The sequence below is a fragment of the Tupaia chinensis genome, unplaced genomic scaffold (assembly GCF_000334495.1).
Source record: "Tupaia chinensis unplaced genomic scaffold, TupChi_1.0 Scaffold000199_1, whole genome shotgun sequence".
Lineage (NCBI taxonomy): Eukaryota > Metazoa > Chordata > Mammalia > Scandentia > Tupaiidae > Tupaia > Tupaia belangeri.
In genome coordinates this window covers 1,740,508-1,765,201 of record NW_006159674.1, presented here as the reverse complement: position 1 = coordinate 1,765,201, position 24,694 = coordinate 1,740,508, and the positions used below count along the sequence as shown (strand labels likewise).

At 42.0% G+C, this 24,694-nt stretch overlaps 1 protein-coding gene across 1 annotated transcript in view; it reads right to left on the bottom strand.

Annotated features, from left to right (window-relative positions):
* The window catches only part of BICC1 (BicC family RNA binding protein 1), a 333,194-nt gene that overhangs the window by 30,272 nt on the left and 278,228 nt on the right, over nt 1-24,694 (bottom strand). Inside the window, exons 6-13 of the mRNA XM_006147081.3 lie at nt 12,844-12,923; nt 9,755-9,913; nt 8,206-8,259; nt 7,587-7,781; nt 7,111-7,362; nt 5,407-5,538; nt 2,818-3,004; nt 47-208 (exon numbers count right to left, since the gene is read on the bottom strand). Of these exons, the coding sequence (XP_006147143.1) occupies nt 47-208; nt 2,818-3,004; nt 5,407-5,538; nt 7,111-7,362; nt 7,587-7,781; nt 8,206-8,259; nt 9,755-9,913; nt 12,844-12,923 (1,221 nt within the window). The remainder of the gene's footprint in view (nt 1-46; nt 209-2,817; nt 3,005-5,406; nt 5,539-7,110; nt 7,363-7,586; nt 7,782-8,205; nt 8,260-9,754; nt 9,914-12,843; nt 12,924-24,694) is intronic.

The window sequence follows — 24,694 nt, the reverse complement described above, 5'->3', positions numbered from 1 at the left end:
ATCTAAGGATATGCACCATGGGTTACTATACTTAAGTAATACTGACCTGTGGCACTGGAAGTATTAGCAAGAGGTGGTGCCCATAATGTGGGGCTAGGAGTACCAGAACTTGGGCTTTGCAGAGGGCTGACTGAGCTATTAAGAGCATTCAAAAGTGAGTTCGGAGTTGTTGAAGTGTTTAGAGATAAGGTGGTGGGTCCCAAAAGACCTGAAAAAAAAAAAAATAAAAGGAATGGAAACTCAATACATATGAACTCAAGATTTTAAAATAGAGAATGCACCAATACATATTGATATAAGCCGATATTTTCTAAATATAAAAACATAGGGGGCGGAGCTTCCTTCCAATATTCCTATGAAATGCTGCATTACACAACTTCAACACAGGAACTAGCTTACCCACAAAAAAATGCTATTAGAAAATGCAGGACAGATGTACCCAAACCAGGATGGCCACCAGAAGGCAAGAAAGTAGGCAAACTGCAATTAGCGAACTACCAGAAAGAATAAAATTCTGTTCAAGTAGAAATTCATTTTCTTTTCTCTACATAACTGACTTATCATCCACTTCCAAACTCTTCAAGCCATTCGTATTTAGCAGGGATGTTTTCTTGTAGTAGAATGGGCTGATTTGGCCCATACAGACAGTCCAAGCTACTTGGAACAGTTTCACACCTAAGTCCAAACACATAGATGATTTCTTTGGGCTCCATCTCAATAATGTAAAATTTTCTCAGAAAAAAATTTTTTTTAAGTAATTTCAATCTTGAGTAATAAAATTTGCCTTCAGAGATCTAAAATATAAAATATGTTCTAACATAAAATGTGGATTGGTATACAAACAAAATGTGGACTTCTATTCAAGTATCCAGGAATACATAAAAAGCATTAAGAATTACAGGACTGGTATCATAAAAAATATTTTTAAAATTCAGTAACTAGGACCAGCAGATGGTGTAAAGATTACATTACTGGACACCCAAGTAATCGACCGTGGATCGAGTCCCAGACTCAGTGGCTTAAAACTCATGCTGGGTGTGTGTGTGTGTGTGTGTGTGTGTGTGTGTGTGTGTGTGTGTGTATCCAAAATCCTGAGAGGATAATGGAGGAGAAGGGACCGCAGTATGATCATACCTCCTGGAAGGTGATTTCTCACTTTCTGTCCCTCTGTCTCTGTCTCTCGAGCGAGCACATGTGCCCTAAAACAAAAATCCCTCTTAAAAAATTAATAATTCAGTAACTAGGAACCAGCTAGGTGGCATAGTGGTTAAAAAGGCTGGAACCCACATGGCCAACTGCGTGATTCAAGTCCCTGAACTAGTGGCTTGAAGAACACATCAGGAGCTGTGCTTGTGTGCCCTAAATCCCCAAAGGAGAATGGAGAAGGGATTGTGGCATAGTCATCCCCTTGAGGAGTGCTGTCTCGCTTTCTCTTCCTCACTCTCTCTCTCTCTCTCGCTCTTGCTCTTGCTCTGTGTGTCTCTCTCTGGTGAGTGTACATACACTCTAGCAAATTGGGGAAAAAAAGCAGTAACTATGAATCTTTGCTCGCTTATTTTCTCCCTACTGCAAAAGAAACAGTTCCTGCTATGGCACCTGACCGATATTTCCTGAATCAAAGCTTTGCTATATTATTAGGTCTGCTCAGGTCCCAGTGGAAGAGACCACTTTGGTAGATTAGGGATCAAGAAAAAAATCCTTCTGTATTATAATAGTGTCTAGGCAGAACTACTTGGACTTTTAATCATGTTATAATCATATTATAATTTTTAAAGCAAGAAAAGTGAGTAGAAAAGATTTTAGAGATTGCTGACAGAATTTTTGCTCTCTCAAATCAACACTGAGTAAAGCAGAAAAGGGTTAAGTGCATTAACTTTGTATACAAAGGCCACTGAGAAATGTGTAAGAAAGCAGTGAAACGATTGGGTCATCAAAAAAATTCTAACACATTTTTGCACAGAAACACACATCATGAGTTTTCTGACAACCTAGTAGCATAACTATAATAGAGTAACTGACTTTAGCCTGTACCACGGCAATCCACAGATGAAGCAATCAATATTCCCAAGCCCATTTAGTGGCTCACCCTCCTTTCTTGGAGCACTACAACACTGAGATGATGATGTTCATTCATTTCCTTTCCTTGCATTAGATGGGGGAAGGGGTAGTCTTCAAAACGCTCATGGAAAATGCTCATTATGAAAAAACTATGCATGGGTTTTAGAAGTTTCTACACCAAAAATAAACTTGATTTCCATTTCTCCATGAACTTTTGGAAGTCCCCTCTTATGAATACAGGTCCCTGTTCTCTTCACAGTGGCTGTAGGCTAGGTTTCCCTTGTGTCTGGCAAGGCGGGCCTAACCACTGGGCCAGAGGTTCTGCTTGCGTTTGCCTTTCCCTCTCCACCCCTCAGACAGATTTGCAATTACTTTTCAAAAAGCAAACGGGATAATCTTTATCTCTAGGGACCGATGGCAATATTGCAGATGCAAGAGAGAACAAACACATAAATTATAGCCAGCCCGCTCGCTTCAGTCTCGATAGCATTCTCAATGCAGGAGAACAAACACAGCCACTGAAAATAAAACAGGCCTTGATTATTTATGCAACATAGGAAGAGTCTGGTAACTGAAATCCAGAGTCTAACCAAATACCCATGTAGAGTGATTCGAGTTTTATTGCTATTCACCTGATCTCAGGGCCTGAAGGAGAAGAAGAAAAAATAGCCTTTAAATGTAGACCCGAACAGGAGAGAAAGGGAACAGGATAAGCATTTCCCCGGTGACTGAGAAGCACTGTAATAATAAATTATATACCTAGTCCAGTGAGTCCGAGGCCTGCCGAAGCTAAGATATCCAGGCTGGGACATGCCAGGCCGGCAGGGCACGATGCTGGGGATGGACTGGTTGCTATGGTAACCCCACTGCTTTCCAGTCCGAGGAGACATTTCCTTGCTTCATACATATTTAAGGCATTTCGCTCAACACTTTTCACAATCACAGACTATGAAAACACATAATGGGAAAAAAAAAAGTGACATGCGAGTAGTCTACAATGAATGGGGGGAGGGGAGGGAGGTGGAAAATGAATATGCTAATACAAATTCCACTGGGAGATACATTAATGCTGCTTTAAAATCAACTGCAAATTCTAGCCACTTATTTCTCATATTTACTCCTTCTGGTAAAACCATACTACATCGGGTACAGTTTTGGGGGTGCATCCAGTGTTCCGAGCACTGCGATGGGAGCTGCACACATATTCCAATTCTCACCAGAACCTCATGGGGAGGGGATCAATTCAATTCAAAAAAGTTAAGAGACTTGGCCAAGGTCACAGCACAGCTGAGGTGGGGCAGCAAGAGGATGGAAATGTGGGTCCCTCTCTATAGCACATTCTCTTTTAACAGCCTCTCCTCTTCACATTAAAGCTTTCTCCCCTTTATCTCATCTTTAAGAACCAAATCAAGCTTGTCGCCACATGGGGACTGCATAATAACAGCCACTTACACTTGACATTTACAGTCTGGGAGTTAACTAATAGAACTTGAGGTAGCGCTATTCCTCACCGGTGACATGTCTACAGCCGAGCTTGGAGTTAAAAATATTCTGAATAATAAATCCCCCCACATGCACCCTGTCTCAACAGGTTCCTTTAGAAAATTGGAAACGTGAGCCCAAAGAGGAAAGCCTCCAATGGACAGTAAAGAGAGCTTGTGGCTGAAAAGGCATTTAGAGAAGTCGTTTGGTATTGAGGCTGAGAGGACTACACGGCCCTGGGGGGCATTCTCAAGCTCAGTTCTCATTCACAGCGTATTTCCCCGACCTCTGCTCACTGCCCACTGAACTCCTGGAGTTTTCTCTGTACCTGCCCATCTGTTTGGTTATATGCACACGTCCTTCACTGTCTCTCCCATCTCCATCTTTTAGTCTTGGTATCTACACTGACTCTAGTCAACTCGAATTAGTCAAGCAGGAAGCTTCACAATGCATAAAATCAATGCCCTTTTCTCTAACATTAAGCTCATTATTTCAAATTCACTCAGAATCAATGTTATCTTTTCCCTTAAAGCTTCCTATTGAGAAAGGCATGATTGCTTTTCTTCAGCTGGACACTGAATACCACATTACTTATGCATGTGCAAAGCTATATATAATGCATATCATTCATACAGTATGGTACAGTATGTACATAATGGGATTTACAGGTCAGAGATTAGAAAATGGAAGACTCGACTGGTGTTTTACCTACCATAGTAACTTACAGAACTCAACCCAGCTCAGGAATTATTTTTTTATTTTCTTCTAAATTTCTTATAAATTCCATAAGTTACCTTTTATGAATCCTTTTATTTTGAAGACTACTTTAAACATGTGACACCAAAATTAACATAATATCTATGCACCTAACGCAGAATAAAGTTTTGTTCCTGATTTTTGGTGAAGAAATTGAACATTCCCTTATTCACTTTCCTAGTTCCATTTTCCTTCCTCCTGCCCCAAAGACAACTCATCACGACTCTGCTATGCATCCTTCCAGACAATGTTCTGCTCTTTACATTAATATAATGTATACATGAGTATATCTATGGATATATGGATACAAAAATGCTACCATTTACTGCGTGTTATCTTTTCCTCCTCAATACCATTGCGGCCCTTTGATCCCAGAAGAGAGGTATCTTCTGAGTGTATAACTAAGTAGCAGAAGTGCTGCAGGTAGGTATGAGTATTTTCATTGTGACCAGATGGCCCCAAATTGCCCTTCAAAGTGGCTGCAACCAATTCATACAACAATATTAATGTAGAAATATTTCTGTTTTCTCATACTCATACTAACATATAAGATTTATATCAAATTTGTATTGTACATGCAATTACTAAAATTTTGCAACATCTTAGAGGACAGGGTTCAAAAAGGCTGAATTGAGACAATTCATTACTCAAAGCATCTATTAGAAAAAAATGGGCAACTATCCTTTAAATCTCCAGGACCAGCACAGTGGCCAGTATATAGTTAGTATTCTCAATGTTTTTTGAACTGCATTGGGTGTGTGTGTGTGTGTGTGTGTGTGTGTGTGTGTGTGTGTGTGTGTGTGTGTGTGTGTGTGTAGCACATCAATACCCTTTATCAACTCTGGCAATTTAGTAAAGCTTAAAGTAACCAGACTGCAACTTAAGAAAAAAACCTTTTCTTTTCTCATGTATATATAGAACAATAAATAGTTATTAAAAATGGACTCTAAAAATCAATAAATATATAAAGAAATGACGATCAGTAATGGCTAAATGACATCCATAATAGGGTATTAGTTCCATGCATATGCATACATACATTTGCACGCAAAAATAAAACTACATAGACTATAATATGATATGTGATGCTTAGGTCTTGACTGAACCAACCTTGCTTGGCTGTTTCGGCTTTGGTTTAATACTTATGAAGACGTCGAGCTGGTCCATCAGCTGAGCAATGAATTGTGGGTCTACTTCGATTTCTTCTTTCATATCAAACATCAACACGAGAGGAAGACAACCCTGGAAATATCACAACAGAATAAATAGAAGGTAAAAAGTGAATCATTTAAACACAGATAATTTGACATGCCCACAAATAATATTATAATTTACAGATCTGAAGAATAAACCAAAGTACTAAAGCTAAATTATACAACTTCACATAGATTGGAAGGCTGGTGTAAAATAATGTTGGGTGGGGGCCGGCAGGTGATGTGGTGGTTCAGGGCACTGGACTCCCACATGGCTAACTGGGGTTCAAGTCCCAGACCTGGTGGCTCGCTCGCTCTCTCTCTCTCTCTTTCTGTTCCTCTCTGGTCAAATTTAAATTAGTTAGTTAGTTAAGTTAACTAAAGAATTCTTTAAAAAAATAATGCTGAGTGGCAGAAAACAATTCTTTGGATGACAAATTTTATATCTTAAGTTTCGGTTTTAATTTTACCCACTCTGTACCTAACTGGGAGTATATTTTAAAATAACATGATAAAATAAATTTGAGTAATAAATTTTGCAACAGAACAAATTTAAAAGTATGTATTATCATACTTAATGATCATAACAAGTTCTCATCTGTCAGAGGAATGGAATCAACAATACAAACCTGGATTTCCTGAAATTTTCTCAAAGACAAATTGTGCAAGTTAATAATAGTGAAGGTCGCACCTGATGCTTAACTGCTACAAATGCCACTAAAGGTCAAACACTGAACAACACAATACAACGGTTTTTAATAAGAGTAGCTGTGAGCCCAGCATGCCTGTCTATTTTGTTTTTATATTTCAACCCACATGCAGAAGTTTTAACTGACCAGAGGAAGAACAGAAATATAAAGTAGAAGCAATATTGTATTTTAACATATAATTTTGTTTTCTTCAATAAGAGATATTCAAATTCATAGCTCAGTGTTCCTAAAATTGTATCAGAGATGTATAAAATGTACAATTATTTTAGACTGCCAAAATTTATGCCGCTGAGGGCGAGATTTGATCAATATTTTTATTTGTATATTTACTTATTTTCAAATAATTATTTTATTTCACTTTATCTATCTATTTATTTATTTATTTATTTTAGCTTGACTAGAGATGGACAGAAAGAGAGAGAGGGAGGGTAGGAGAGAGGGGAGAAGGGAAGGAGGGAGAGAGAGAAGGTGAGAAGGCAAGCTGCCAAGTCTGGGACACAAAGGCAGTTGGTCCTGTGGGAGTCCAGCGCCCTTAACCACCATGTCACCTGCTGGCATATTTAAACAGAGACTGATCAAATGCAAACTGCATACTCATATATATGACAGATGAAAATAGTCACCTATCTATGCTGCAAAACGGGTAATTTATTTTATTGTAACCTTTGCTGAGTGTAGTTTAAATATAAAAGTCTGCAAGAAAATGCTGCACATTTGCCATGAAGTTACACCTGTTGAGGCACTATGAACCGTACTCTCCCAGTTTATTTCCTTTTACCAGTAAAGTTTCTTACTGACCAGGCTTCCAAAGTGCTTTGTTAAATATCACATTAGTACAGTGAGTCCAGCAAGCCACACTGTATCCAAAGAGATGAAAAAAAGAAATGATAACCCAATTTTAGTAACATTACCATGAGATATTGCCTGGCAAGACAGACAGACTCGATGGTGCCCTGGAGGTAGACGGTGGACTTCTTTTGTGGATTACTGGGATCAGGAAAGTGGATCTGAGCACCCGTTCTCTGCATGATATGTTTGATGTTGCTCCCGTTCCGGCCCATCATGAAGAGATGGTGTTGAGCTGCAATGTCTAGCTGCGTGCTCACGGGAATAGCTGATGCTAAGCTCCCGGCAAGATGCTCTAACAGCATGGCAGTTCCTTCCTAGGAGGAAAGGGTGGGAGGGCAAAAACCTATAAAATAACAGTCCGTTTGTAGAGAAGGATTCTGTTGTACCTCTAATAGCAATGGAAAACTATGGTGCATTCTATAAATCAAAATGTAATACAAAGGAAAATTCTGAAAGACAAATTATTCCAGTATCCTTTAACCATAAAACTTGCATGATCAGTACACTTATGCTGTTTGGAATGATCTAAATCACTTACCTTCACAGCACTAGTGTTATTCTGCGACCCTCGCACTATGACGGTAGCACCATACATTCGGGAACGCTGTTTAAAGGATACTGAAATGTTGTACGTTTGTGATATGTGCTGGATGGAGGGGGAATTAGGGTCTGGAACTGGCTGAAGAATCCCAGCAATTGGCAGTTCAAACATCAGCACCAAAGGAAGCAGTTCCTAAAATGAAATGATAAGAACCAAAATAAAGCATTAAACGTAAAGAGATATACAGATTTCATTTGCTCTTTTTCAAAGACGGATTTTCTTTTTTTTTTTGGAGAGATTTTTACTGTAGGGCGCGTGTGCTCGCCAGACAGACAGAGAGAGACATAGAGACAGAAAGCGAGAAATCACCCCCCGCGGGGGATGGCCACGCCGCAATCCCTTCTCCTCCATTATCCTCTCGGGATCTTGGGCACGCACGCACACACGCCCGGCGTGAGTTTTAAGCCACTGGGTCCAGGACTCGAACCGCAGTCAACTACATGGGAGTCCAGCGACATAGCCATTATGCTAACTGCTGGTCCCTGAAATTACATTTTTAGTGTCCTATAATTCAAATGTTGCTGACATCAATTTACAATATTAAAGTGATAGTTACCCGAATTCTAACTCGGGCAGATTCTACTCCTGCCGGTTGTCCTGCTATCGATACCTGCAAAAGTAAGAAAATGCTTTTTAGATTTATTTTAATTGAATTCACATCTGCTTTCCAATGATCTAAATCCTTGCTACTCAAAGTGTCACCCAGGGACAAGCAGCAATGGTGTTATCTAAGAACTTGTCAAAAATGAAGGATGTCAGCCTCCAATCCAGACCAGCTTCATCAGAATTTGCATGTTAATGAGATCCTCAGGTGATCTGCACCATTGGTCCCTTATCACCCCCTGGACTTGCCCAGGACCCCACAGCCCCCATGGAGTCATACGGTCTTTATAATTACCTGTTCATTGCATTTTCTCCCTGCTGTTCAATCTCTTTTGCTTACTGAATGCAGATTAATGTGCAGTTACGGCTGCACTAGGTTCTCAAACTATTGAAGTTCTTCCCTATTTTTGATAAATAATCCCTGTTCCAACGCCTACTTCCAGCTTCACTTTGCTTTTTGTCAGAGGGTGCATATGCTCACCAGAAAATGAGAAACAGAAGGGGAAGGAAGGGGAGAAAACATACCCCAAAGGGCATGATCATGCCACAATCCCTTCTCCATTTCTCTACGCCCTCAGGATTTTGAGCACATACAAGTGAACAGTGGATATTTCAAGCCACCAGTGCCAGGCCTTCCTCAGCCACTAGGCCATAGGCTGGCCCACCTAACTCTGTCTTTATCCTAGGGTTCCCTGAACCTTCCCAAGAGCCATCAGTATTAGTCTTGGCATTGGGTAGTGGACAGCAGCTCCGGGACCCTGCTCTTAGGATCTACAGCCGTGCCACAGCAGTTGTGAAGTATTCTGAATACTACTTTTTACCATGGCTGTCTATCTAGTCCTTTAGGCATACACCCACTGTCACCGTTAGTACCTCAGAGAATGGACAGTATCTTATTCATTTTTGCAACTCCGTGTCTAGCATTGTGATTAGCCATGAAAAGAGACCTTTGAAGTAACCCAAATAGTACTATCTGCTCTTAAAGTACTGAAGGTGAGTTCTATCAGTTACCACAGTCAAGAACAGGGGAAAATATGCATAAACCAGAGAAAGAGGGAGAAAGAGAGAGAAAAAATTGGGTCAGAATAGGAGGTCTGGCGTTCACACACTGCCTTGCAGAAGTGACCTGGAGTAGCCTGGAGGACCACTTCCGGGGCTCTGCAGACAGCATCCAGGTAACGGGAGCTCACGGGACTACATAAGCTTCCAGGTTCCTTCCTAACCGATACGCTCTCTCAGCCTTTCCTCGGGGGCTTCATTTTGTGGTCATCACCTTCTCCCCTGCTTTTTACCAGCCATTTAGAGATCAAGCTTAGAGCCCCGCTACAGCCCACCCCCTCACAAAAGCACAGCACCTTCAATCTCCTTGCAGGGGCTCTTACGTTCCGTACGACGTGTTACATGACCACTTCATTAAACATCCCCTCTCTCGGAGGAGACATGCATGTTGAAGATTAAGGCTATAAGTCATCCCATGAAGATACATATGAAACAAAAATCACCTGGTTGCTTTTTTCTGCTTGGTTATTCCTGTTGGAATCTGGGAAGTGGATGTGGCATCCTGTTTCTTCCATCACCTTTTTAATATTGTTTCCACCTTTGCCGATTACGTGTGAATGTTCCGTATGAGAAACATCCATCTTCAGGGTGACCCGATTGCTCTACATGAAGATAAGGGTTTATTTTGAAAAAGGAACAAGTCCCTAATCGCTTTGCCCCCAAGGGAACCACAGTTCGACAGTACGCGACTCAGTTGGAAATCTTACAGATTCTTAATAAGATCATCTCAGTCTAAAACGTTTGACTTACATCAGTTTCTCTTTGGTTATGAAAAAGAAATTCTGTTTTAAGACAAATTTGTCCAAGGAAAAAGACACGTTTAGTCTTTGCCAAAATAATTCTTTGGAAAGTAATCTTTAAATAAAGTCAGCTACAATTTTAAATAAATATACTAATTCTCTCTTTAAAGATATTACTCATGAAATGCTAAATTCAAAGAACTAACACATATGGAAACACAATTATGAGACTAAAGATATGTATGCTGGTAAGATTGTGAAGCTAAGATGATAGAAAACTAGAAATAAAAATGAAGTACAAGATTATAGGTGAGGAAGTATTATAGATGAGGGGGTTTATTAGAAAGTATCATAGATGAGGAATTATCTATAAGTTGTTTTTCATAACTTCCTTATTATTACATATAATATAAAATAGATCTATCATTCATGCTGATAGGAAGAATGAGAAAGAGATCACAAAATATTGATATCTGGAAGTACAGGGCTTAAGGAAATAAAGTGTAAGATTAGTTATATTAAAGCAAAATGTAAAATTCAAAGGCATAATGGATAAAAACATGGTGGCCATATTGGAATCCATGCATTTAATTTTGGAAAATGTAATATAAAATGATAAAGACATAAAACTTGCTTTCATTTACAAGACTGTTACTGAAATTCCATGATCCTTAAGAAGTAAAATTAAAAGAGCAAAATACAACAAAATTTTTAAAGTATCTTTCTAAGTCTCCTGGATACTGAAATTTTAAACTTATACCCATTAAATAAACAAATTTTTTAACTTGGTTCTCTATGTTAAATCTTTGAAATTCAGGAAAACAATTCTTTTTTTTTTGAGAAAATTCTGAAATATTTAATGGTCATAAAATGAATAATACTTAAAAATAAAAAGATCAAGACAACGACCAGCAGATGGTGTAATGGTTACATCACTGGACTCCCACCTAGTTGACTGTGGTTCGAGTCCCAGACCCAGCAGCTTAAAACACATGCCAGTCATATGTGCGTGCATGCCCAAAATCCCAAGAGGAGAATGCAGAAGAAGCGACTGCAGGATAGCTATTCCCCAGAAGGGTGATTTCTTGCTCTCCCTCTGTCTCTCTCTGGCTCTATAGCAAAATCTCTTAAAAATAAATAAATAAAATAAATTATTTTTAAAAAAAGGTCCAGGGACCAGCAGTTAGCATAATGGCTATGTCGCTGGACTCCCACGTAGTCAACCGTGGTTCAGGTCCCGGACCCGGTGGCTTAAACTCACGCCAGGCGCATGTGCATACGTGCCCAAGATCCCGAGAGGAGAATGGAGGAGAAGAGATTGTGGTATGGCCATCCCCCCCGGGGGATGATTTCCTGCTTTCTGTCTCTCTGCCTCTCTCTGTCTGTCTGGCGAGCGCATGCGCCCTATAGCAAAAACCTCTAAAAAAAAAACCCACAAAACAAAAGCAAAAAATGAAGATCAGAGATCATCATCCCAATAAAATATCAGGTGGTGGGACCAGCAGTTGGTGTAATGGCTATGTCACTGGCCTCCCATGTAGTCTACCGAGGTTCGAATCCTGGATGCGGTGGCTTAAACTCACGCCTGGTGCATGTGTGTGCGTGCCCAAGAACCCAAGAGGCGAATGAAAGAGAAGGGATTGTGGCATGGCCATCCCCCCCGGGGGGGGGGGATTTCTCGCTTTCTGTCTCTCTCTGTCTTTGCACATGCCCTGTAGCAAAACTGCTCAAAAAAAAAAAAAAAAAAAGACCAGGTGGTAAGACAAAGTGGTTAAGATCCAACCTGGAATTGAATTCTTCTTTTTAAACATCTATTTATTTATTTATCATTTTCTCTGTTGTGATGTTTCAAGTACCAAGTCCAGGACTCAAACCATGGTCTGCCATGTGAGAATTAAGTGCCCCAACTACTATGCCACCCACCGGCCGCTGGATTCCCCAATGACCAGTTCTGGGATCTTCAGCAAATTACTTACAGTCTCTGTGCTGAGTTAGTTGTGAAGATTTAAATTAGCATTTGTAAGTTGTGAAGTGATCAGGAAAATGTCTAGCATATATTAAGTGATTTAGATGAGGTTTTTTTTAAAGAAAATAAATTCTCAGAAACAGGTATTAATTTTCACATACTTAAATTTCCCTGTGGTCTACACATATACTTGCTGAGAGAGCGTTCACACTTGCACAAGAGAAAATATCACATTCCACACCGTCACACACATGGCCTATCGTTCCGGCTTTCTAATGGCATCATAAAGGCAAATATGCTCATCCCTACAATCTTGTGTGTTGTCGTTGTTGTTAATAGGCCAAAGATTCATGCACTCTGCAGGAAAAAAGAGGGAGAGGAAGAAAGCACCCTCCAATGAGAGGTGTTTCTCATGCTGCCAGGACTAGGATTTAAACAGTGGCATCGGACATGCAGGATCTGGCTCCCTTCACTTAGGTCACAGGACTGGCCTGCTAATCCATACAACCTTCATTACTTACCCTTTATACCAGGGCCAATGTCTATTTCTTATAACAGAATACAAGTACGTACGTATGTACACATACACATATATCCACACACTGACGTATGTGTGGGTGCGGATAAATACTGATAAAAAGTTCCCAGCAAGAAAGAACCTATCACAGTATTAAACAGAACGTCACGTCCACTGCAGTTACATGTGCTTATTTTAAAACCCACCATTACTTTCTCCTGATTTTTCTTCTTCAATGGTTCTTCCCTAACGGCCGGAAGTAGCCCTTGCAGAGACAAGGTTCTGACAGTGTCCTGTACGTGCACTTACTTTTGTGTCTAAGACAGACATGATCATTTCCTTGGCTTCTTTTACGTCTTCTTTCTTTCCAGAAACCTTAATATGGGGATCTGTAAGAAATCAGAAACAAAGGGTTCATGTGAAAGAAACCCCCAAACTCTGTTTAAAAATTACAGGGAAAAAGATCCTCTAATAAGTTTGTTTCATTCTAGGTGTTTTATCATTGTGATAAAACAGGAATGTGGAAAATATCCGAAGTATGCATTTATCTGTATTTTTTTTTCTTTCCTTCTAAACACTATCTAAACTACTGACTTTTTTTCAAAATAAGTCTTTAATTGTAAACTAAATATATCAAGAATTATTTTTCAACCAAGTGTGGATGCTATAAATTTGAACTATCAGTCAAACTCTTGCTGTATTCCAAGGTCCTATTCTAAGGGTTCAAATGTATCCATTCATTTCATCTACCCCACAGGGCTATGGGGCTGCACGGGGAAGTTTACCCAGAAAGGCTCTCAGAGACCTGGTATAATCCAATGTCTCCCAACTCAGGATCTGCATTTTAAACTACGTGATCACTTAATTCAAAAGATATCCTCCCAGGTCAAGGTTAATATAAAGAAATCTTAATGTTCATTAAGAAGTATTTAATATTTCTCAGAATTACCATCAAGTGACTGATAGGTACTATGCCCATTGTTTACTGCTGTTGCTGAATCTTATACAGGAAAGCATGCACTCATTTCAGCAAATATTTTCTGAATTTCCCTATGTACCAGGCGCAGAAGCTGGTGGAGATTTGTGTGTGTGTGTGTGTGTGTGTGTGTATATAAATAAATTCACACACACAAGCATATATTATATTATATATGTATCTATATCTATCTCTCTATATATGTATATCTATCTATATATATGTATATGTATGTGTGTGTGTGTGTGTGTGTGTATATATATATATATAAAGTGGAAGATAGTGGGAAGACCTCTGTCCACACAGAGCTTACAGTCTGTGTATGGAGACAAACATGAATCAAAGCAATTTTCTTTTTCTTTCTTTCTTTTTTTTTTTTTTCAGAGATTTCTGCTATAGGACATATGCACTCAACAGAGAGAGAGAGAAAGAGAGAGAGAGAAGGCAAGAAATCACCCCCTGGGGAGATGGCTACACCACAATCTCTTCTCCTCCATTCTCTTATAGGGATCCTGGGCACACATACACATGTGCCCGGTATGACTTTTAAGCCACTGGGTCTGGGACTCGAACCGCAGTTGACTACGTGGGAGTCCGGCAATGAAACCATTACAACATCTGCTGGCTCCCTAACAAATTTTCTAACATATTGGAACATAAATGTTATGGAAAAAAGAAAAAGGAGAGGAAAATGAAAAGATCAGAACAACACCTATAGAAAGGAGAGAGCAGAGGAGGCCTCTCTGAGAGGTTAGAGCTGAGAAAGGCTTAAAGGAAATGGGGCAGCTGACAGGTCAGATCTGCCAGGTGGAGGGAGGCTCAGAGTTGGAGCCCCAGGTCAGGCAAGCGCCTCTTCAGTTCTCTTTAATTGTGTTTTCAAAACTCCCCCAGCAGTCCAAGTTTGCCACTACTTCATAGGTGAACCCGACACAGGTGAAGGCCGGGCCAGGGCAGGCTGAGTACTGTACCCATGAGCTTCAGTGATGAACTGAGGGACAAAGGTCATGGGGATGAACAGAGGGACCAAGGATCATGACCACTGATACCCCGACATTACTGAGCACCCACAACTGCTGACTTCTCACACAGGCCCCTTCTACCCCGTACGAGGCCTCAGGTCAGCCCGGTGGCCAGCACGTGTTTACTGAGCACCCTTCACCATAACAAGCCGTGCTGCCTCAGTTGTGTGACCCTCCCAAAGCATCACTTTTCCAGGACGAGGAATCAGAATTCCTGGTGGAGGGTTTTCTAACCTACATTGCCTTCCCCTACTGTGATCTCCCTGTCCCACATTCAGGTGAAAATGGAGCCTGTGCTGAGCACATATTCTGGAGTTCAACTGGGCAGTTAAAAAAAATAAATAAATAAATGAAAGAGGGAGGAGAGTAAGTAGGAAACCATTTCTCCTAAAGCTTCAACTTTCAGGCCTGAAATGAGGAAATCACAGTTAACAACAGTGCATCCCCCAGCTTTGCAGGGCAGGTGTGCCAGTGACTCCTGGGGACACAGCTCAGCAGTTGTGCCTAAGCTGAGTCAGTGCCATCACCTCCAGCCTCTACCACCTACTCCCCAAGGGACTTCCCAAGTGTCCCTCCTAGGCTGTCCCTGGCCTTAGGTATTTCTCCTGTTTTTGTTTTCTAAGAGAGATTGTTTTATATAGGGCATGCGTGCTCTCCAGAGAGACAGAGAGAAAGCGAGAAATCAGTCCCCACGGGGATGGCCATGCCACTATCCTTCTCTTCTATTCTTCTCTCAGGATCTTGGGCACACACACACACACACACCCGGCATGAGTTTTAAGCAACCCAGTACGGGACTTGAATTGCGATGCTTATCCTGTTTTTAATCCCTCCTCTGATACTCACCCTGCCACAAGGGTGCTGTAAAGACTAAAAGCCTTGGGCCAGCCAGCAGTGTGGTGGTTAAGGTGGCTAGATCCCACATGGCCTACTGAGCACTTTGAGTCCCAGACCCATGGCTTGAAAAATATACCAGTCAGACCCAGCAGATGGCATAGTGGTTATGTTACTGGACTTCCACATGGCTGACTGCAGTTCAAGTCCCAGACCTAGTGGACCTAGTGGCTTGAAACTCAAGCCAGGCACATGTGTGTGCATGCCCAAGACCCCAGAAGGAGAATGGAGAAGGGGTTGTGGCATGGCCATCCTCTGGGGTTGATACTTTCCCTCTCACTGTGTCTGTCTGTCTCTCTCTCTCCAACAAGCACATACGCCCTAAAGCAAAAACCTCTTAAAAAAAAAAAAAAGAAGAAAAGGAAAAAAAAACAGGCATGTGAGCGTGTGTGCCCAAAATCTCTACAGGAGAAGGGATTGTAGAATGGCCATCACCCCTGGAGGGAAGGGGAAAGAGATTTGTGTGTGTGTGTGTGTGTGTGTGTGTGTGTGTGTGTGTGAAGCGCATGTGTCCTATACGAAAAACTGAAAAGAAAAAAAAAGAAATAAAGAAAAAGTAAAACAAAGCTCCAAAGCCTTAAGGTTGGTTGAAACTTACTAAAATGTTTAAGTACCAGGTGTTAAAGGTAAGGGTCCTAGAAGACAGGGTGTCAGGAATATCTGAGTACTGAGCCAGGAGAGAGCCCCATAGCACTGTACCTATGGCCCACTGCTTGTTCCTGACAGCCCCTAACAAGGGCCAGGGCCAACCTATTAATGGAACACTAGCCAACTCTTACAACACTTCAGAAATTCTTATTACATCCATTGTAATCTCTCTAGACAATATGTACACAAAGAACTGTCTACATTCAAAATTCTAATCTCTAGGATCAGCAGGTTGTGATAGCTAAGGTGCTGAATTCCCACATAGTTGACCATGGTTCGAGTCCTAGGCCCAGCAGGCTGAAAATTACACTGGGCAACTACACACACACACATACACACACACACACACACACACACACACACACACACACAATCCTAACAGAATGGCGAAGAAGGGACTGTAGTGTGGTCATCCTTCTGGGGGGGAGGGGGTGATTTCTTATTTTCCCTCTGTCTCTGGCAAGTACATGCACCCTATGGTCAAAACCCTTTTTAAAAAGTGAATCTCAACTATTCTCAGCTTTGGTTTGAGTTACTGGTGGCTGACACTGATGTTAAACTACGCTGAAAATGCTCATTACTGCCGTGGGTGACTAGAACCCAGTGTATCTCAAAACACGCCCACTCATCAGAAGCACTTGTTACAGTACCAGGCCTTGAGGACCCCTGATCAGCATATATTAGTTTTCCAAGTGATTCTTAATCAAGTATAGGTAACACATATAAAATTTCTAATTCCAGCCCCTTGTGTATTGGGCCAATACACATAACACAAGATGCTTCTTCAGAATAAAATGTATATTCTCCCAAATAAACGGTAAGTCTTGACTAGTGTGATAATCTGCAAGCCTATTACTTTACAGGCTGGATAATCACACTGAAATCCCTATGTATCTGCAGAGGAACAGGGAGCCTCAGAGTCGATTTAAGAAAAGAATCTGGTTTTCCACCATCTCTGTGTCAACCTAACAAAAAGCAAAACCCTCAGTAGAAGAATACTCTTTCTTTCAAAGTGAAGGAGCACCCCCTAGTGGCCAAAGTATAAATGATCAATGGCTACAAAGATGAGATGTGCTTCAGGCTCCTCACCAGCAAACAACAAAGTGTCTCTAAGACCTGAACGAGTGCTTTTTGGGAAAGTAGTCCTTTCTAATAATCAAGTTTAATAAGGATAGAGAAAAGCAAACATGACAAAATTCTGATTTAGATTGCTAAAGAAACGAGCTGTACCATATTTTTCATTGCCTCTTTTGTTCCTGCTTAAAAGATACATACAATGGGACCAGCAGTTAGCATAATGGCTATGTTGTTGGCCTCCCATGTAGTCGACCATGTTCGAGTCCCAGACCTGGTGGCTTAAACTCACCCCAGGTGCGTGTGCATGCGTGCCCAAGATCCTGAGAGGAGAATGGAGGAGAAGGGATTGCAGCGTGGCCATCCCCCCTGGGGGGTGATTTCTCACTTTCTATCTCTGTCTCTCTCTGTCTGGCTGGCGAGCACACGTGCCCTATAGCAAAAACCTCCTCCCCCCACCCCCAAATAAAGATACATACAAAATGTGTGTTCTTTTTTTAAAAATATTCACAGTATAAATGTACATGTTTCATGATTTTTTTATTTTTGGTTTTTTTTTTTTTTTGAGAGGTTTTTGCTATAGGACATGTGTGCTCGTCAGAAAGACAGAGAGAGAGAAATACCCTCCCGGGTGTGGTGGCCACCCCACAATCCCTTCTCCTCCATTCTCCTCTTGGGATCTTGGGCACACATACACATATACCCAGTGTGAGTTTAAGCCACCAGGTCTGGTACTCGAACCGCGGCCAACTACATGGGAGTTCAGCAACATAGCCATTATGCCAACTTCTGGTCCCAAAATGTGTGTTCTTATTCTAGGATGAACTAAATCATTTTGGCTCCTGAAATGCACTTCCCCATTTTCTTTTATTCCCCTCGTATATTATAGCACAACCCAGAGAGAAACATAATGAGTGAGAGAGGAAAAAGGAAAAAGCACCCCCATGGGGATGGTCACACTGCAATCCCCTCTCTTCCATTTCTCCCTCCTTATGGGATTTGGGGCCCACATGCAATGATTTTCAAGTGACTGGGTCCAGGACCCGAACTCCTCAGTTGGGCATATGGGATACTGCCTCCTTAACCACCGTGTCTCGGGCTGGCTCACTCTGCTTTCAATGGCTATTACAGTGCACAATTCAAACTTGTCTGAGTAATGCCACAAGGGATAAAGGTTTCATTCAGATTTATTCTGGAAATAGTAGACAAAGAAAAGTATTAACCATATTAATAAACGTGAATATGAATATGTTTATGAATAACCATATTCATAAACATGAATATAAAAGATGACACAGAAATAAAAAGTAAGTATATAGTATCTCTCTCCCCAAAATTAATTATTTTGAAAGACAACTCCAATTTAAGCATAAAAGTTTTGAAATATTTATTCTAAAAATTATAGTCATTACATTCGAACCAAGTCCCACGCTTCCGGGACACACATTTCTGACCCTATCTTGTGGCTGCCACACTGCCCGCCAGGTGGAGATACTCGGAGCACTGCAGGTGAAGGGGCCAAGGGCTCCAAGTTACAGAAAATGGCTAAATACAGAGGGAGGCGATAGAAAGCCATGGAAGAGTCAACCTCATAGCAAAGGTGACCACCTGCACTTCCTGCACATCCCCGAGTAGTTTTGACTTCAAATATTCTGATCTTAGTATTTCTCTAAAAACAGAGAACTGGGGCCAGCAGGTAGCACAGAGATTAAGGCAGCTGGACTCCCACATGGCCAGCCGTGGTTCTGGTCCCTAATCCTGGTGGCTTCAGAATCATTCCACTGGTGCATGTGTGCCCAAAATTCTGAGAGGAGAACTGAGAAGAAGGGGCTGCTGCAGTGTGGCCATCCCCCGATGGGTGATTTCCCACTTTCCCTCTGGCTGGCTGTCTCTGGCAAGCACACATGCTCTATGGCAAAAATCTAAAAATAAATAAATAAATACAACACAGAAAACTGAAGCCAGCAGGCAGCGTGGAGGTTATGGTGGCTAGATCTGACACAGCTGAATTTACACCTCAAGTCCCAGACCTGGTGGCCTGAAAATCACACTGGGGAGACCAGCAGTTAGTGTAATGGCTATGTCGCTGGACTCCCATGTATTCGACCGCAGTTCGAGTACTGGACCCAGTGGCTTAAACTCACACTGGGTGCGTGTGCGTGTGTGCCCAGGATCCCGAAAAGAGAATGGAGAAGAAGGGATTACGGCATGGCCATTCCCCTGGGGGGTGATTTCTCATTTTCTGTCTCTCTGTCTTTGTGGCGAGCGCATGTGGCCTATAGCAAAAACCTCTCCAAAGGGAAAAAAAAGAAAAAAGAAAAATCATACTGGTAACTTGTGAACCCCCAAATCCCAAGAGAAAGGAGGAGAAGGGATTGAGATGTGGCCATCCACCTGGGGAAGAATGATTTCTCACTTTCCCTCTTTCTGCCTCTTCTCTTTCCTGCAAGTCCACATGCCCTACAGCAAAACAGAAACAGAGAACTGTTGGATGTTCATCCAGATTTTTGGCTTTTAGATTTCTGCCTCACCCTTCTCACATCTCGCTGGTGTCACTCTACAAAAAAGAGGGAGAGCAGATGATAATTTGACCTTCACCAAGTAACAGAAGCTGCACCAGACATGCATATGAAGTGGGGATTTCATATGTACATCCTGCAAAAGAGAAGAAAATGTGCCTCTTTCTACACCTAAACTTCTGAACGAAAAGGTTCTTATAGCTTCCATATGGAAATTCATATAGACTTGATAAGGCAACAATTGTTCTCATAAGGTCGCCTGCTAAGAAACCGTATTTGCCATGAAAATACATATTTTATAAAGCTGAGACATTTTTATGAATTGAAGTGAGTTTAGTTATGGTCTTAAAAGATTATCTTTTATCTCCTCTCTGGTTTTCTACCCTTGGAAATATTTCTGTCCCTAGAAACATTCGCATTTTATTGTCTTTCCCTTCCCTCCTTAAGCCTAAACCTGCTTCCCACTTCATTCCTATCCCATAGCAAAGCCTCCGGAAAATACTCACATTGGCCATTCACAGCGCTATACTGCTAAGCCATCATTCTCTCACTGTTTGAAGCTACCTTCCTGTCCTTGTGAGTGGGTGCTATGGAGCAAAATAGTCAACCCAAGATAGTCTCAACAGGGGCCAGCGGGTGGTACAGTGGTTAAGGCTCTGGACTCCCACATGGCCGACCACGGTTCAAGTCCAGGACCTGGCAGATTGAAACTCATGCCAGGTGCCTTTGTGTGCATGCCCAAAAATCCCAATAGGAGAATGGAGGAAAAGAAATTGTGGCAGGACCATCCACCCTGGGGTGTGATTTCTCATTTTCTGCCTCTCCAGCAAGCATATTTGCTCTATAGCAATAATCTCTCTTAAAACATTTTTAAATTATAATTTTAAAATATTTTAAAATAGTCACAGTAATTCTTTCACTCTCAGCAAATTCTTTGAGAGAGCAGAAACATTCCTTGAATAAACCCCCCCACAATGAAAGTCATCATCTTAAAGTGGTGATTTTGTTTAAGGGGTACAGTGCCCTTTCACGGCCTGAAGTCAGGATGGCACTGATACATTCTGTGCAGATAGACAAAACCGTCCAACTGGCTGCAAGTCCCTAAAGCAGAGCCAGTGGACAGAACCTACTGTCCACTGCCTGGGAGCTCTTTTGCTTTTGTTTCCAGGTTAATTTCTCCCCACAGAGCCTCGCCCTCTAAAACCACCTAGCCCAAGAGGGACACTAGCTTGGGCCGGAGCCAGTCAGGAGCGGTCAGTGTTGCCAGAGGGGCAACTCCCGCTTCTCTGAAATTCCCTACCACCAGTGAGAACAGATCAGCAGTCGGCAAGTAGTTCCAAAGTTCTAATGGCTGCATTTTTTTATATGAGGAAGAATGTGGACCTAGGTTTAAGAACTGTGCCAATCACTGTCTATCACATCTCAGAGAAAGCCCCAGACCGCTCACACGCCTGAGCCGGAATTACAGAGGCAAAGGCCAGGGAAAGTCGGCATCTGTCACACCAAATGCGCTAACATGGACAACCTGGCCTCTGTGGTGGGCTACAGATCCCCTTCCTGATCCGGTGGGGAAATGTGGACTCCACAGCCAGCCCCAATTTAGTCCTAACAGGCTCTGCCACCTAGGAACAGTCGCTGAATCGCTGTGGTACACTTTCCACAAGAGAGACAAAGTTGGTCAGATTGCTGCTCTACTCCCTGATAATCTGAATTTCTTTGGTGCATAGTAGTACCATAAGGTTCTTAATTCTAAGATAGGGAAGTTTATTTTACAAGTTTTGGGTATCTCATGATCACCAGCTCACCTAAAATTGGAAATAAATCCAAGAACCTCAAGCTATGGGCACTAAATCCAACTGTGTCAGAAACAGCCCCCTAAACTCCGGCTCGGCGCTGGCCCAGGCACTGCGGCTTAGGCTTCCCTTTGGCTTTGTGTGCTCTAGAAATGTGTGATTTTTTTTTTTTTTTTTGGAGAGATTTTCACTGTAGGGCACGTGCGCTCGCCAGACAGACAGAGAGAGATATAGAGACAGAAAGCGAGAAATCACCCCCCAGGGGGGATGGTCACGCCGCAATCCCCTCTCCTCCATTCTCCTCTCGGGATCTTGGGCACGCACGCACACGCGCCTGGCGTGAGTTTTAAGCCACCGGGTCCGGGACACGAACCGCGGTCGACTATGTGGGAATCCAGCGACATAGCCATTACGCTAACTGCTGGTTCCCTAGAAATGTGTGATTTTTATACCAAGGTGGATTAAAGGTGGTGTTCACCCCCTCGGCACTTCCTGAATCATTATTCAGCTTTTACACACAAAACAACGCAGGGACAACCCCATATGGAGGGGGATTCTATTCCAACTCTATTTCAGTCATGTCGCAGCTCAAGATTAAATTCCATCTAAAATGTCTGCTATTCTGATCACTTTTCCTTCTGGTTCCTTTCTTTTGATGATCAGCAGAAGTGAATTTAGGCAAATGGCCACTCCCTACATTTTACAGTGAAACGAGAGTCTCTCCCTGGCCCCTTGAGATGCTGACTTTCCTTTTTAAATAAAATGTTACATGGGTCAAATACCAATACCACATTTTGAAATGAAGAGACACGCTTTATCAAGAGATGGAGAAAACCTGAACTGCCTCATTCCTGACTGAAATGACTGTAAAAGAACGAAGCAGGATGACAAGAAGCCAATGCACTTTCAGCTTATTTTGTAGCTAGTAATATAGATTCCAGATTCTTCCAAGGGATGTTCCTTGACAATGAGAATTCCAATAGACTGAGTTAGAATAAAAGGGCAGAAAGTATAATGCAAGAGGGGGCTAGAGAAGCTCAAAGCTCTATGCATTTAAGGCGAAATGCTGGTGAGCAGCCACGTGTCGGGTGGCACAGCTGGGATAAAGAACCAAACCACCTGTTGCAGACATTCCTGGAACCGACAATACTGCTTTAGGATAAGGCGTAAAATCATCCATATTAACCTTGTTTTAAACAGAAAAGAAAAATCTCCTTACTATCCAACTAAAAGGGAAAGGAAATAGAGAGGGAATAGTTAATGACAAATGTATTTCCAATTCAAAAACACTGGTTATCCCCAATCAGTACAATGGGGACCCATTACAATTTCCTATCAACACTCCATTTAGTGGAATGGAAATTAATACTCAGCAGAGTTTCCTTGACAAAAGGGTGGCAGGAATGACATGAGCAAGACAAAAGAAAGTATGGCAAGTACCTCCAGACATTTTCTAACTCAACTCTTTGGCAATGATTGGAGATGAGGAGTCCTGGTGACTGAGGCCATGGACTCTTCATGCTGCTCCTTGCCGAAGCAAAGGAAAGGGGGAGAATCGTCTTCACATGCCACGATGAAACTGATGGACTCGTATCAGCTGGCTAGGAAAGAGATGCAGACTTGAGAAACCCAAAGCTAGCCAGAAGGTAAATGTGAGCGTCTGCCAATGGAATGCTAGCATTTCCAACATAATTGGTAATTTAAAAAAAAAAAAAAAGTTCAAAATAAAAAGATGGTGAGCCTTCATCCTTGTTCTTCACTCATCTTTCAACTTAAGGTGAAATAAGACAGAAGGGAGGAAGAGGTAAGCCCTGTGCGTGCCTTTTCTCTGCTGAGATTCCAACGTGACTTATCAAAGTTATTTATTTAACAGAGTTCTAGGGACTCAGCAAAAAAGCAGGAATAATCTCAGAGAAGAACAACGAAATGGAAACAGCATATAAAGCAAAATCAAGACAAAACCAATGAACTAATCAAGAACAGATGTATTTAAGGAGTGTGAGAATTGGGAAAGGGTAAACTACCTTATCTTATAAACCACTTTATCTTAGGCAGAGTAGACTAAACTCCAAGTATAATCTCAGGGGTGCTGTTCAGGTAGAAGTAGGGCTGAAAAAAAAAATCCAAAGCACAAAAGAAATTTTGCTTTGGAACATGGAGTGTGAAAAAGGAAAGTTAAAAACACAAAGCCTTACTCAATTTCCCTCAGCTTTTTGGCATCTGATCAGGCTCTATATTCCAGAGATAAGAAAGAGGATTCTGGGAAGGGAGAGGATAAAAATTAAGTGCCAGGAAGAAATCTGGAACTATCAGAATGGTCTGTCCGCAATAATTCTACAGAAAACATGAACAGTGCTGGAAAGTGTGTTCCTGCATGCGAGGACGTGCACATATGTAAGCGCTGGGCTGGAGTTGGGCAACGCTAGTGATGGTGAACAAAGCCCACGTCACATGACAAAACAATAATTCAAAGATGCAGGGTGGGGAGAGAGCAAAAGAGAGCGAAACTGAATACCAGCCCCCTGGAATGGAAATGGAATCCCAGTCTGATAGACAATGGTCCTTTTGATAAAGAAGGGGACATTGACGTGGGGTACAGACATGTACTGGGATAAAGCACCCCCAGGAAACCAAACTGAGATAACAGCAAGTTATGCAAGAACTGCTAAGAGCCAGAGTGACTAGTCTGCATTCTCTCTCCAGGGAATACTGACGTTCACTGTGTCCATGGCAGGTCCCAGAGGTATTGCCTGTGGTCTAAACTCAAGGTGCTGACATCTGGGGCTGGGGTACATTGCTCCTTTTGACAACAGCTGGGACTATTCATGAAATATCTTAACACACAATGCTGGCTGCCATGACAGAATAAGGTGTCGTGCATTTAAGAGCTCACATGCAGTAAGGGAAGTTGCCTAAGTGCAGGTGTGATCATATCATATTACATATATGACATGAAAGGTGGCCAGTGAGTCCTGTCCTGTCTAACAAGAAAGATAATCTTTGGGAACCAGCAGTTAGCGTAATGGCTATGTCTCTGGACTCCCACGTAGTCGACCGCGGTTCGCGTCCCGGACCTGGTGGCTTAAAACTCACGCCGGGCGTGTGTGCATGCGTGCCCAAGATCCCGGGAGGAGAATGGAGGAGAAGGGATTGCGGCGTGACCATCCCCCCTGGGGGGTGATTTCTCACTTTCTGTCTCTATGTCTCTGTCTGTCTGGCGAGCGCACGCACCCTACA